The sequence below is a fragment of the Chlorocebus sabaeus genome, chromosome 21 (genome assembly GCF_047675955.1).
Source record: "Chlorocebus sabaeus isolate Y175 chromosome 21, mChlSab1.0.hap1, whole genome shotgun sequence".
Lineage (NCBI taxonomy): Eukaryota > Metazoa > Chordata > Mammalia > Primates > Cercopithecidae > Chlorocebus > Chlorocebus sabaeus.
The window spans coordinates 42,056,705-42,069,795 of record NC_132924.1 but is presented as its reverse complement, the minus strand read 5'-3'; the positions used below and the strand labels follow the sequence as shown (position 1 = coordinate 42,069,795).

Genomic DNA, 13,091 nt, shown 5'->3' with positions numbered 1-13,091 from the left:
CTTAGGGACTTCACATTCTTATTATAATCATTTTGTTTGATGTCTTCAACCAGTCTCTCTCTATACTTGAACATATTCTAACTTTTGTATCTCAACTAATATTGTTATTTAATTCTATATCCTTCATCTGTGACTATCTCTTTCCCCTCGTTCACAGCAGGCTATCCCTTGCCACTCTCACAATAGCACATTTATTCATGTAGCTATTGGGGAAGCATTTCTGTATTATAATGAAAAGAAAGCCAACACCATATGTAGTTTCAAAGCACATCATTTTATTATAGACATGTCAGTAGAGTTATCATATCATGTTCCATTTCCAAACCATCGTGTGTATGTATATATACATATACATATGCACATATGTGAATATATATACACACATACACATATATGTTTAAAATTTCCAAAGAGAGCCCAATTGTATTCTTTTATGCTTATGATACCTCCCCCTATTTGATATGGTCCAAAGCATACCACCACACCAGTTTCACATATTTTTTCTAATTTAGTATCACCTTGCTTTCTTCCAAGGGTAGGCTCATACTAAAACTATAAGGTAGTCACTTAAAACATTCCAGCATGTGGTTCAATGTATTGTCCAAATTAAATTTTCAAGCACTTAAACAATATCTTTCTAACATTACCCACTTATCTAAAAAAGAATCACTGCACATCCCAAGTAAATCATTCTAAACTCAACTCTGAAAACACTAGGTAGAAATGATCATATTTAAAAATATATCTATACTTGGTTAAACATACACTGTAAATTATTTGAATAATTGTGATGATTGCATCTCTTTTTAACTATACATCAAAGCAGTGATATGCCTTCTTTTGCCCTTTAATGTGTTATGTTATAAATCAGTTCAAAAGACATTACAACATTATTCTGATGTATTATAATTTTGTATTGTACAAACATGTTTATAGAGAAATGCTACAGAAAATTAGAGTCAGTGTTTATTCTTGCAGTACAAAACTGCATTCTTGCATGAATTCAGTAGGCCCATACACACACAAACATATTCATGATGTAATTTAAATTTTCATTGGCAAAGATCATGCCTGTTTGTGGCACTGAATGAATAGTTATGATGTTGATTCACTCTGTGAGGTTGCATTTATGGACAGCTTCTGTAATATACTAGGCAATGAAGTTATCCAAAGGCATTGGGAGACTTCAAAAACTACACCAAAAAAGCAGAGTCGCGTTATTTCTGTTGAATAGATGACAGCCAGAATTTTTAGTGAGCTGATTTAAATAGGTTACATGATGATCATATTGCTATAAAATAAAAGACCTTCACATTTTCATTAACTTGTGTCATTATTACTGTGTTAGCACAATTAAAACTCATGTTTTGTTTATAAATCATATTCTCATACTGGGTACTAAATATTTTAATTTACTACCTATGGTTCAATAAGTAACTCATAAAAAATGACTTGAAAATTGACTAGATTTGGGGAGAAAGAAAAGTATACAATATAGTGAGAGTTATGTATTTAAAAATAATAGATTTATTTGCCTGTTGCCACAGGTTATATTCTCATAAATATATTCAGATATATGTTGTTTTTTCACATATATGTGTTGTTCTTGTTTGCTATTTTAACATTCCATTATTACAGGAAAAGAATGAATCTAGCTATACAAATGTTAGCCTATCTTTTTACTTTTTCCACAAAGAATTCTTTCAGGATCTTTGGATATATGCTTTCTTATATATGGACTGCCTATATTTTTTCATGAAAATTGTAAAACAAAACACCTAAATTAAACTATAGCAAAGGTAATTATAACTTCATTGTTGGGGGGTTACATCATCTGCCCTTTTGTATCATTTAATTGGACTGCAAGGTGTTTGAAATATCAATACCATCAACAATTTTAATTCATGATGTCTTCATAAATATGGAAGTATGCCATTAAAATCATGTTTGTTTATAAATTAATTTTAATTGCTATACATAAGTACTATAATCATAGTGAAACAGTAAAATAATCTATCTATATACTACACTATTCAGATCACTCATCTTCATAAATATCAGCCACAATGATATTTACACAAAACAAACCTAATAAAAAGAAGAAAAATGGGCAAGTTTAGTAGAAATTAAACATGTGATTTTGTGGGCATAGAAGAGCCTTGAGCAATTGCCTTCCCATTTCTATTGGAGTAGAATCTTAATAATACCCCCACAGCATCACAATTGCTTTCCTAATACCTATTTACATTCATGTATGCTATAATATATGCTGTATACATGTTGTATATTTACAGTATATATACACACATTCACACACATCCTTTATTCTTAGGCTCATTCGTGAACATGCAGATCAATCTGCACAGTATGATCAAAACGTTTATTTTCTTAAATGATATTCACATATAACTTTTCACTCTTTGTGCAAAAATGCAAAAATACCATATAGATTAGTATTCTCTCTCTCTACAAAGTCTCTTTTTTATGCTTGAGGTTTTTTGTCCTTTACAAGTAAATTATGAAATATATTTCATTCACAAGTTGAAAATAATTACAATGTTTTTATAACAAGGCATTACTGAGGTTTTGAATTGTGGCATCCTTGAAGCCATCTGTCTTTCAAAACAAAGACATCAGTAAGTTATTTTTATTTCTTGATATTTGTACTTTTCAATTACTCATATGAAATATGTCATTAGAAATCTAATAATCATGCTAGTCAAATACTGTTTGTATAGAATATGCATTTTATTTGTTTTATTGTTTCTTTTTCCTGAAAAGGAAACAATCTGGAAAGCCTCTTGAAATTATTGTATTAGAATGTTTCTGGAAAGTTTTTTACCCCATGAAAAAGGGTGGAGAAACCAGTGAGGCAATATATTTTTTAGGAAGAAGAATTTTAGTGGATGCTCAGGAGAAATAAATGCAAATGCCAAAACTGTTTTATTTTCTAGTCCTTTGGTGTCTCATTGCCTCATGAAAATCCTAAAAAGTGTTCAATTCTTTAAAACATTGATTATATTCTTCCATTAAATATCAGCTGTGGTCCTCCATTGCTCATGTTGTCTGTCATTTCCTGTTAGAAAAATGACATGATTAATTAAAATTGGCTTTTGGAATAAGACATTGTTTTGGTTAATGAGTTTGCAAAACAGAAATTTCAGTCCATTGAAAAACTTGCTAAGTTTTGGGGAAAGACAAGGATATTGCTGTTATATTTGAGGAAATAAAATTTCATGGCATCTTGGAGCACATGAAAATGTTGAAGTAAGAGTCGGTTAGACCAAAATATTCTATCCACAACAGCGGTCCATTCTCTCCCCACTTTCCTGAGTTTCCTCTTTCTTTCTTCAACTAAATTTTGGAAAGACCTCACCTAGAAGGAAGAAGATGGTTAAATGCGCAAGTTTTTCTAATGCATAGACTCTGCTGACCCTGTCAACAAAGTGCCAATGCATTCTAGAGGCGACCTTTATTCTATAGGAAAATGTGTGGCCTTTTGCTAAGAACAGAAAAAGGCCTACAAGGGAATCATTGCTCATTTGTAACTATGGATCACTAAAAAATCACAGTAGGAAAGATTGTTTTTCATGACACCATCCCTCTTCCAGTAAGAAGTAATAACAACGCAGTCTCTTAACATGTTTTTAATGGATCAGTTACTCAAAAGTTAATAAGTAAAACTATATAGAAAAGCACTGAAAATACAGATGCAAAGGAAAAACTAGCATTAAAAGTTTCACTTTCGATTATATGAAATAACATTATGAAAAATTGTGATGCTTTTAATTCATATGTTTTATTAAATATTAAACCCTTCCCAACACAATAAAAAGTGATGGGATGTGAAGCCCATTCATATTTTAATGGTTAGAGCACCATACTAAAAATATATTGATAAAATTATCTAAAAATAGATTGGCAGCATCTTTCCATGCTTGAACAAGCCTATTTGCAAGACAGCAGTAAAAAAAAAAAAAAATATATATATATATATATATATATATACACACACACACACACACATATATATATATATTTTCTCAATTTATTTCTATCTATTTCTATCTAGCTCTGTTTGGAGAATCTGCTAGATATGTACATGGTGAAACTCTCCTAGAGATGCATGCGATGAAAAATCTGAAAATATATGAGGGTTATTGTGCTGGAGCTAAGTTTATAGCTCAGAAATCTGATTTGAGGCTTCATTGAGGAACTCACCATTGATGGCAAAATAAGTAGAATCACCCCCAACCACCAATGATCTTCAACAAAATTTACTTTTCCCCTTTTACCTACTAAGAGAAAAATCAAATTTCTAGTAGATTTACATAAACCCATTCGGTGCCTTTTCTCCTTCTACAAGGACTTTGCACTCAAAAACTGCTTAGAAATGATAAAAAGTTAATCCATTATATTAACCTTCAATTGCAGAATTTAGTAAAACAGTTTTTAAAAATTTTACAAAAAAAGAATTTTCTTAACTGAATTCACTCTGCCATGAACACAGCAAAATCACTGATCGGAAAGAAGAGTGAAAATTATTTTTAAAATGAGTGAGTCTCCAGTTTGCAAACAAATTTGCAAATAGGCATGCTTAATTTAATAGGAAGATTGTAGTTTAAATTTGGGCTGAACCAATGTGACTATTTGCAAATGGGCTTTCTGCAAGTGGGCCATAGTATCCATGTGACTTTCTGTATGTCCAATTACTTTGTTTGAGCAAACCAAGAAACATTACTATTTATTTTTAACAATTTGAAATATGGGAACTAAATTTAAAATTTATCACATAAGATAATTTTACTAGAAGAGTCTTTTCATACTGAAATTTTACTGTATTAGTGTCCAACTTTGGCCATCTTCTCATGCAATGTTAGCATGAGGGAAATACACAGTTTGTCTTTATCCAGACATATCTATTATTAAAAACAAAGCTCTGGCCCATGAAGGATTATACTGAGTCAGTATCATGAAGTAGCAGACAATAAAAGGAGTCGTGAATCATCCAACCAGAAATGTGTTTGGATGCTTATAGGCGGGCTGAGTATTTTAAATACTCAACCAACTTTCAAGCTGCAAGACTCGGCCACGTAGGTTTATGTGAGCTCTGCAAAGTAAGCGCTTATGAAAGCGATACTTTGAGAAACATTAAACAACATCCGTTCAGACTGATCTGTTGACATCATGACTTTCTGGAAGGGGGTAATGCTTTCTGCAGTGACATTACAACATGGTAACTCCCTAGAAATCAGCGTACCTTGTAGGTAACTCTGGTGTCGGGGGCACCACCGGGCAGCTGGGCAAGTCGGTTATTTCAATAGCCCTCAATCTCTAATGTAAATATAACAATCATACAATAAATATTGCACAAATATATACAGAAAACTAAATCAGACTAGTATAAAAATAAAGCACAAAAGAGCCACTATTCATATATACATATAAAATGACCATCTATTTTTAACAATCATTTCTTTAAATTACTGGAGTCTTCCTATGTATATTATTAATTCTTTAATGAAGGACATGCGTAGCTCTGTTTAAAACTGCTTTCTTGAGTCAATTTGAGAACACTTGCTCCCCTTATTTCAATGTATAGATTGTACACAAAATGGAAACACTACAGAATAAATATTTTTCCTTCAAAACAACATTATAAAGAAATGTGCAGTAAGCCTTGCTGTTATTACTTCTGCTCTGTGCTTATGCAATTTTATTTCCATGACATGAAGCAAAATATAATGTGGCCATTACCTTAGTGAGTTTATTTTACAAATGTTTCCTCTTTTCTCTACTAGATCCAGTAGCAGGAACTGAATTAAGGAATATGTGCAAAATGTAATAGAAACACAGACATCATACTATACCATTTGTCTTTTTATACAATTAATTTAACTTCCTATTTATATGGGTTTCATGAAACAATTATGCAAGGACAACTGCTTAAAATACAGGCAAAGCTATCCACATATGCATAAGTTTAGATGAGAATTAAATGAAGCTTTGTATGGACTGTAATATCTGCACTGATAGGCCAGGCTTTTTGTCACTTTATTAAAAAGCCCCTTTATACTTGAAGATCAAATTTACATAATCAAATGCATCTCCTTACAAGAACAAGGGAAGAGCTAGAAAAGGGAATTCATGCAATTTCTAAAACCGGCATTATTGAGTGGAGAGTGTATTTAGTATCTGTGTTTTTCCTCAGTATAATACATAAAAATCCATATTTATAAAGCATTCAATATTTTATGAAATACTATTTTAGGCACTATGGTTTTGAATAGACAGATAGACTACAAACTTTTGTCGAAAATAGGTGTACCCATGAATTGCAGAGAAAAAAAAAATAAACCTAAAATTTCTATTCTTAACCCCATAGAGCCAAATGTGTAAAATCTGATTCCTCAAATTGTGATCTAAAGTTTCAAGTTGATTCACCCAGAGTGGACTTCAGTCTTCACCATGTGCTAGCAGTGAGAGGAAAAGGCACGAAACTCACTTTCTCAGCCATCTCATGAGAGTGATGCAGGGAATGCTCCCTTTCTGAGAACATCCTCCTCTGTTCATAACTGGCTAGTCGACAAGTGAGCCAGGAAGAGAGCGTGCAGCCCCCGATCCCAATGCACGCGAGAGACATGGAGGCAACGTGCAGAGGGTATAGGGAGGAAGTTTTCTTTGTGACTGCCCGGAGGAACTGAAAATTCAGGATGCCCCCAATGAGTCCACAGATACAGCAGGCTGAAAAGAGGATCATCTGATAAAAAAAAAAAAAGAGAAAGGGAACGTTAAAGTTGAAAAGTCAAAGCTGACCAGAACACAGTTGCCCTGTCGGGCTGCACGTCAAGGATGACTAACCTACAATAAAGAAGAAAAAGTAGTCTTGGTGCTTCACAGAGGACAGGAGATTTTTTTTTTTTTTTTTAAAGCCAAGTTTGTATTCACTCTGACTCACTGTAGACAGAGAGAGTATACCACAGTGTTTCAGAAATTGATCGCTGACGGTATTAAAGCCAAGAATATAGCTTATGGAAACCCTAAAGCAAACAAAATTTATCTTCTAGGTAGATTCAGATTTAAATATTTATTTAACATCTACTGTGTGCTACTATGCTAGAAACTTTAACAGATATCATCTCAATTAACACTCCCAGCAAGCCTCTGAGATAGTAACATGTGTTTTAGAAAAATGAATGGCAAATAGCTAACGCTAAATTTAGGCACCAAACCCAGATTTTTCTGATCCCAAATCTAATTTCGCTGTGTCAATCCTTCAAAAATACCTCAATAGCTTCTCTTTGGATTGTCATTAGTTCCACCTAACTTCAAATCTTTATACCTTCCTACCCATGTGAGCTTAGGAAATTTAGTTAAATCTCTTTTCTTTTTAAAAAAAGTTCACTCATATTTCATTGTGCATGTATTTCCTAAACAAGTACTTTAGGGACTCCTATGAACTGGCCCCTATATATTACAAATATTTTATTACTTTGTGGCACTATTGTTGAAGAATATACAATAGGTGTTCCAAAAATACTGTTTGTTCGTTTTAGAGAAACAGATGATGTAGCTTTGCTTTTGGTCCTACTGTTGGTTGGATCTCAGTGTCTATTAATAGAGCTAGGGGAGTTAATCAACAACTATCATAGGATCCGTAGCAGAACCAAGAATAATGCTTTCTGAGACATAAATATTTTGTGAATATTTAATAAACTTAATTAACTAGTCAAATAACTTTAATAATTATATTTTCTTTTTGCATCTGGTCTAAATTCTTCCATGGGCTTTCATGATACTTTATAGTATGATACTAATTGAATTATGCAATCTAATTTCCATTCTTCTCTGGAACACAGTCTTATTCCAGTCACCTCTCTTGTCCTTCAATATGGGTTACCTATTGCCACATCAGTGATATTTTTCATTTCCTGGAAATAATTTTGCTTCTTCCTTAGACTCCTGGATGAAAGGCACAAAGTCCTAACCTGGACTTTATTGATCTCCTCCTTTGCTATAATTGCCCAGGTCAAACACCTTTGTAACTCGCTTTAACATTTGATTTTACTTTATCAAGTATTATTTTTCTTTCCTTTTTTTTTTTTTTTTGAGATGGAGTCTTGCTCTGTTGCCCAGGCTGGAGTGCAGTGGTGCAATCTCGGCTCACTGCAAGCTCCGCCTCCCGGGTTCTAGCCATTCTCCTGCCTCAGCCTCCCTAGAAGTAGCTGGGACCACAAGTGCCCACCACCATGCCCGGCTAATTTTTTTTAATTTTAGTAGAGATGAGGTTTCACCGTGTTAGCCAGGATGGTCTCGGTCTCCTGACCTTGTGATCCACCCGCCTTGGCCCCCAAAGTGCTGGGATTACAGGCGTGAGCCACCGCACCCGGCCTTATCAGGTATTATTTTTCATTGACAGTTGAGTTTACCCTGCACTTATTAAGCACTTAGCATCTGTTAGCCCCTGAGTCAGCAGCTGCTGGCATTACAATCAATCATTCGTAATTATTCCTCTTGAGAATAGTTAAATCTTGTGAAAGAGAAGATCCAGAATTTTAACATGGCATGATAAATATTAAGAAAGGGATATATGGATTGGCCTAGGAGTAGGGAGGAGAAGAATTTAGCCCAGCCAAGATTTTTGGAGAAGGCTTTCTTGAGAATATGTCATGTCAGCAACTACAGTAGTTAATTTCATTTCTTCAAATTATTTCAGCATTCCTTATTGTATCTGTAAGTATCATCAGAGCTAAAAATCCAATAATGAATAAAATCTTTTTATACTTGATTAAATATAATACTGAAGATCCATTACCAATAAGAAAATCATCCTACTAAGTGTAAACTTGTAGCTCACGATGCCTACTAGAATTAACCAATTATATTTTATTTTAAAGTAGGTTTGGATGTCATGCTGTTCTTTGGGAATATATTTTGGTGTTTACTCATTCTCTGAAAATATGGAAAGATATTATAATCAAGCTTCAAATAATTAATTATTGTTATAGAGAAAGTAGACAATACCTTTAGTTTTCTATCACATGAAAGCCCGTATCTTTCCTGATGTCATTCTGATGAATGCTTTAAAGACTTGACACCTCATTAACATGTATTAACAAAGCAATCTTATCCAGGAATTAAAATGTTAAAATCTGTAACCATATACTATTTTCAAATTTCACCAGGTTGGAGACTCTAGACTGCAGATATATTTGGAGTGAAAAATTTTTTTTAAATTTCATTAAAATGTAGAAAATCTTGATAGTTAAATGCCATCAATGGGGACCTCAGAAAGTACAGAGGATAATGTACCTTTTAATAGTAGATACAGCTACCACCTGAATGGTAGTTTCTTTAAAAAATCAGATTTCATTATTTTTTTTCTTTGTAACTTATAAGAGAAAGACAGAAAAGTGACACTATTGCCTTTGTATAAAACAACAACAACAATAACAACAACAAAAAGCCTCTTCCCTCCTTTTTTATTTTTTCCTTCCCTCCCTCCTCTTTCTCTCTCTCTCTTTTCTCTTTCTTTTCCTTTTTTGTCTTGCTTCCTTGTTTGTTTACTTGCTTTCTCCCAAGGAGTTGTTCCTACATAGTCATAAAGAGTCTTGGTAGAGGAACAGCATAAGAAGAATGAAGGCCATGTCTAAAGAATGATGGGAGAATCATAAATGCAAATTACAAGCCTGAAAAAATACATTTTTTTTTCTAAAGGTTTCATTTTTCCCTTTATGTAATTTTAAAAAATCAAATATAAAATTGCTATCTAAAGCAATGAGGGCTTTAGCCTTTTTGTCATAATAGATGTTCTCACAAAGAAAGGTGTGATTAGAAAAAGGGGTCAAATAAAAATAACTGCAATGCTTCCAATTGCCTGATTGCTCACATAACTGGCCTCCCCTTGGAAAACTCTTTTTAGGCTCAAAGGCCACTTCCTAGGGTCTCTGTGTAGTATTAATTTTGCTCATTTGTAAGTGTCTATGTTCTTTCCCATAATACTTGGTAAAATAAACCACACTTTTTCCTTATTTCCAAACTCTCATAAAAAAATCATGAAAGGCAATGTGGAATCCACACTTCAGCATGCAGTGTGTCTCATCCAGCCAATATCAGAGTTAACTGGGAGTGTGTTCCATACCCCAGAAACCCACTATAGTACCACAAAACATCTGAAAACACTTATGTGTGCATTCACAGTAATAAAAGAAAATAAAATAAATCTCTGAGAATTAACTGTAACCATAGCAACACAGCTGTCTTGCTGCTTCGCAAAACTTGCTTCACAGTCAAAGAAAGCCAATAATCCTTAGGCCCAGTTCCATATTTAAACGGTTACATTTCTCATGGGCTGAAGCTTTATCTTCTTGAGCTCACTGAAGGATTCAGGCGATTGTCTGGCAGTCTTCAAATTGGAAAACGAGAGGCTGCCATCTGCAGCAGTCATTAAAGGTTACATATTCTGGTATTTAAAGAGTTTATTAAAGTGTTTTTATATTGGTGGGCTTTTGTCATGGTTTCTAATAATTTTGATGGTTTTCTTTGAAAACAGAAAAGGCAGGATTTTTTTGCCAGTTTTTTTTTTTTTTTGTCTCAAACTAGCAATATTCAGTATATGAAAACTGGCTAGTCATCATTTCTATTTTAGAATTTTACATTTCAAACACCTCAATGCATAATACAAACAAATCAAAAACTTACGACAAGTCCTGATTTTTTTTTGGCGCACAATATTCCACAAATGCCACAAAGAAGAAACTGAAAAGGAAAAGAAGAACAATTATGCCTTATCCAAAGACACGAGGACCCCTAGATTTTAGCTTTTAGTTCACTCATGATACTTTCTCCAGGGAAGATAGAACATTTTAAATTTCCTTCAAAACCTGGAAAGGATAAGATCTCATTCTAGAATAGTAAAGGATAAAGGTATAAACCCTAATAAAAATTTATTTTTTGCAAGATTGTTAGAGGTAATTGAATCCATTTTAGCACCAGGTAAAATTATTAAGTAAATAAATTTAGAACTTTGTTTCTCTCATTTCCTTTCACTGTCTGATTCCTTTCCACTTTCTTAGGGAGAAAAGTGGTGTGATACATTCATTCATACTTAACAACGAGAAATCAGTAAGTTATACTACAGGAAAGAATCTGCACAAATCAAAAGATAATGCATCAGACAAGGAGATGATTCTCTATAGAGATACTCTCTGTACCTCTCCAATTGGTACAATGACTATTTCGTTATTCTACCAGAAAGACTGTTCTTGTGGATATGTCAGAAGAACACAAATGGATAAAGCAATTGACAGCATGTAATTTCTTGTAGATAAAACATTGTTGACATAATTGCTTTGCAAAGGCAGTCACATCAGATTATCTACCAAGGAGAGATTATTAGATATTTTGGTGATCATAAAATGATAAATAGTTTAATTTGAATAGAAACAGTTCCATTTGAATGCAAGTTTTCACATACTTCTAACTTGAACTAAACTATATAAAATATTCGTTAATAAGTAAGAAGTCCACTAAAGGACTTCAGATTTGTAAAGAAAATTTTGATTTGCAAAGAGAACTAGTTTTCATTGTTGTTGTTGTTTAATTATCTGAAGTCAGAACTAACAATATAGCTTATTTCACTAAATATTTGACACCTGGATAGATTTATTTCCAAATACATATCAAAATATGCTAAAGATTATCTGAGATAATATGCATGTGAGAAGTACCAAGAAAATTTGTTACAAAGCAATAAGTAAGGGAAGTTGTTGCAAGGAACCTTTTCCTATAAGGGAGCAAAATGATTATGCAGGCAGTGGTGCAGCAAGAAGGAATAGGGAACACAAAATATATAAGAATTTGGTATATAATTTAGATAACCTTTCATATTAATAGAAATGATTATTTTCCCAATAAACAGAACTAGAATAATGTGTTAACATTCCCTAACATACACCAAAATTAATATAAAACTGAATATTTATACAAAAATGTTTAAATGCCTTGGGAAACAACTAAGTTAAATATTGATATAATTTTAGAGGACCGGGAAGGATTTTCTAAATGTAGCACCAAAGTAATAAACCGAAGTAGAAAGTACTTATTAATAGAAAAAAAAATTAATTCTGATGGTCAAAAGCATAACACTCAAAGGCAAAAATATGTTGGGATTATATTCAGAAAGTATATGATAGCTAAATAGTTAACATACTTTAGAAATAGAGCTAACAAAATATTTTTAGTATTATAAAACCATGAGAAGATAGAAACTCAGAACTTTATAAAACCTGAATACTTGCATAATTTTCAGTAGCCTTAAAAAGCTATTTCAGAGTGACCATTTCTCACCACCCACTGTGTCCTAAGTGTAGATGATCATGTCCTCTTATGGACTCTTTTTGTTACTAATTTCATCTCACATTTTTCAAGGCTGTGCTCAAGAAATTCCAGTTTGGACCCATTCTGTACCTCTCAGTGCTTCAAGCTTCAGATCAAAACTCAAGCATACTCTTCTCCTTAAGTTTCCCTGACTACCCTGTTTTCATCCTGGAAGTTCATTTATCCAGAACTCAATCGAAAATAATTTGAAAGCAGTGTAGTTTTATGTTCCTTGCGTCTGTTTTGAAATCTATAAACGCTGCCATTATTCATTTACAGTAAAGCCCAAGGAGTGGTCAGGAGCATAAGCAGAGTTCTCCATTCAACCATTTGGTTGGAACATCTAGGTGCCAATAAATTTGCTATTTTATATTGTCTCACTTCAATTGGATGGAGCTAAGAAATGGGAATTCAAGGATTGGGAGAGGGAAGGGAGAGTAGGGAAGGAATCAATATTTTTTCTACTTGCAGCAGAAGAATGTAAATACTCTCCGACTGTCACTTCTGTTAGAGTATCCAAAAATCACATTTCCTAGAGAAAAGCTGTAACCTGAGAAAAAGTGGACACATGTAATGGGAAGTATATGAAATTATGGGATTTATGAGGAGGATCTAAAAGATCTTGGTTGAAATTTAGCCACCACAGTTTATAGAAAAGAGAAAAAGAGGCCCCCAAAGTGGTAAATTGATATTTTATTTCATTGGCTATCTTT

At 33.1% G+C, this 13,091-nt stretch overlaps 1 protein-coding gene across 4 annotated transcripts in view; it reads right to left on the bottom strand.

The window, feature by feature from the left end:
* Positions 1-255: 255 nt before the first annotated feature.
* TMEM196 (transmembrane protein 196) overlaps positions 256-13,091 on the bottom strand; it is a 59,520-nt gene continuing 46,684 nt past the window's right edge. For 2 of the 4 annotated variants that reach the window (XM_007981931.3, XM_007981932.3), the window contains exons 2-5: positions 10,702-10,758; positions 6,506-6,760; positions 5,261-5,334; positions 256-3,076 (exon numbers count right to left, since the gene is read on the bottom strand). In XM_007981931.3, the coding sequence (XP_007980122.1) occupies positions 3,070-3,076; positions 5,261-5,334; positions 6,506-6,760; positions 10,702-10,758 (393 nt within the window). In that variant the 3' untranslated portion in view covers positions 256-3,069. The remainder of the gene's footprint in view (positions 3,077-5,260; positions 5,335-6,505; positions 6,761-10,701; positions 10,759-13,091) is intronic. The other 2 variants (XM_007981933.3, XM_007981934.3) reach the window with 1 other exon arrangement.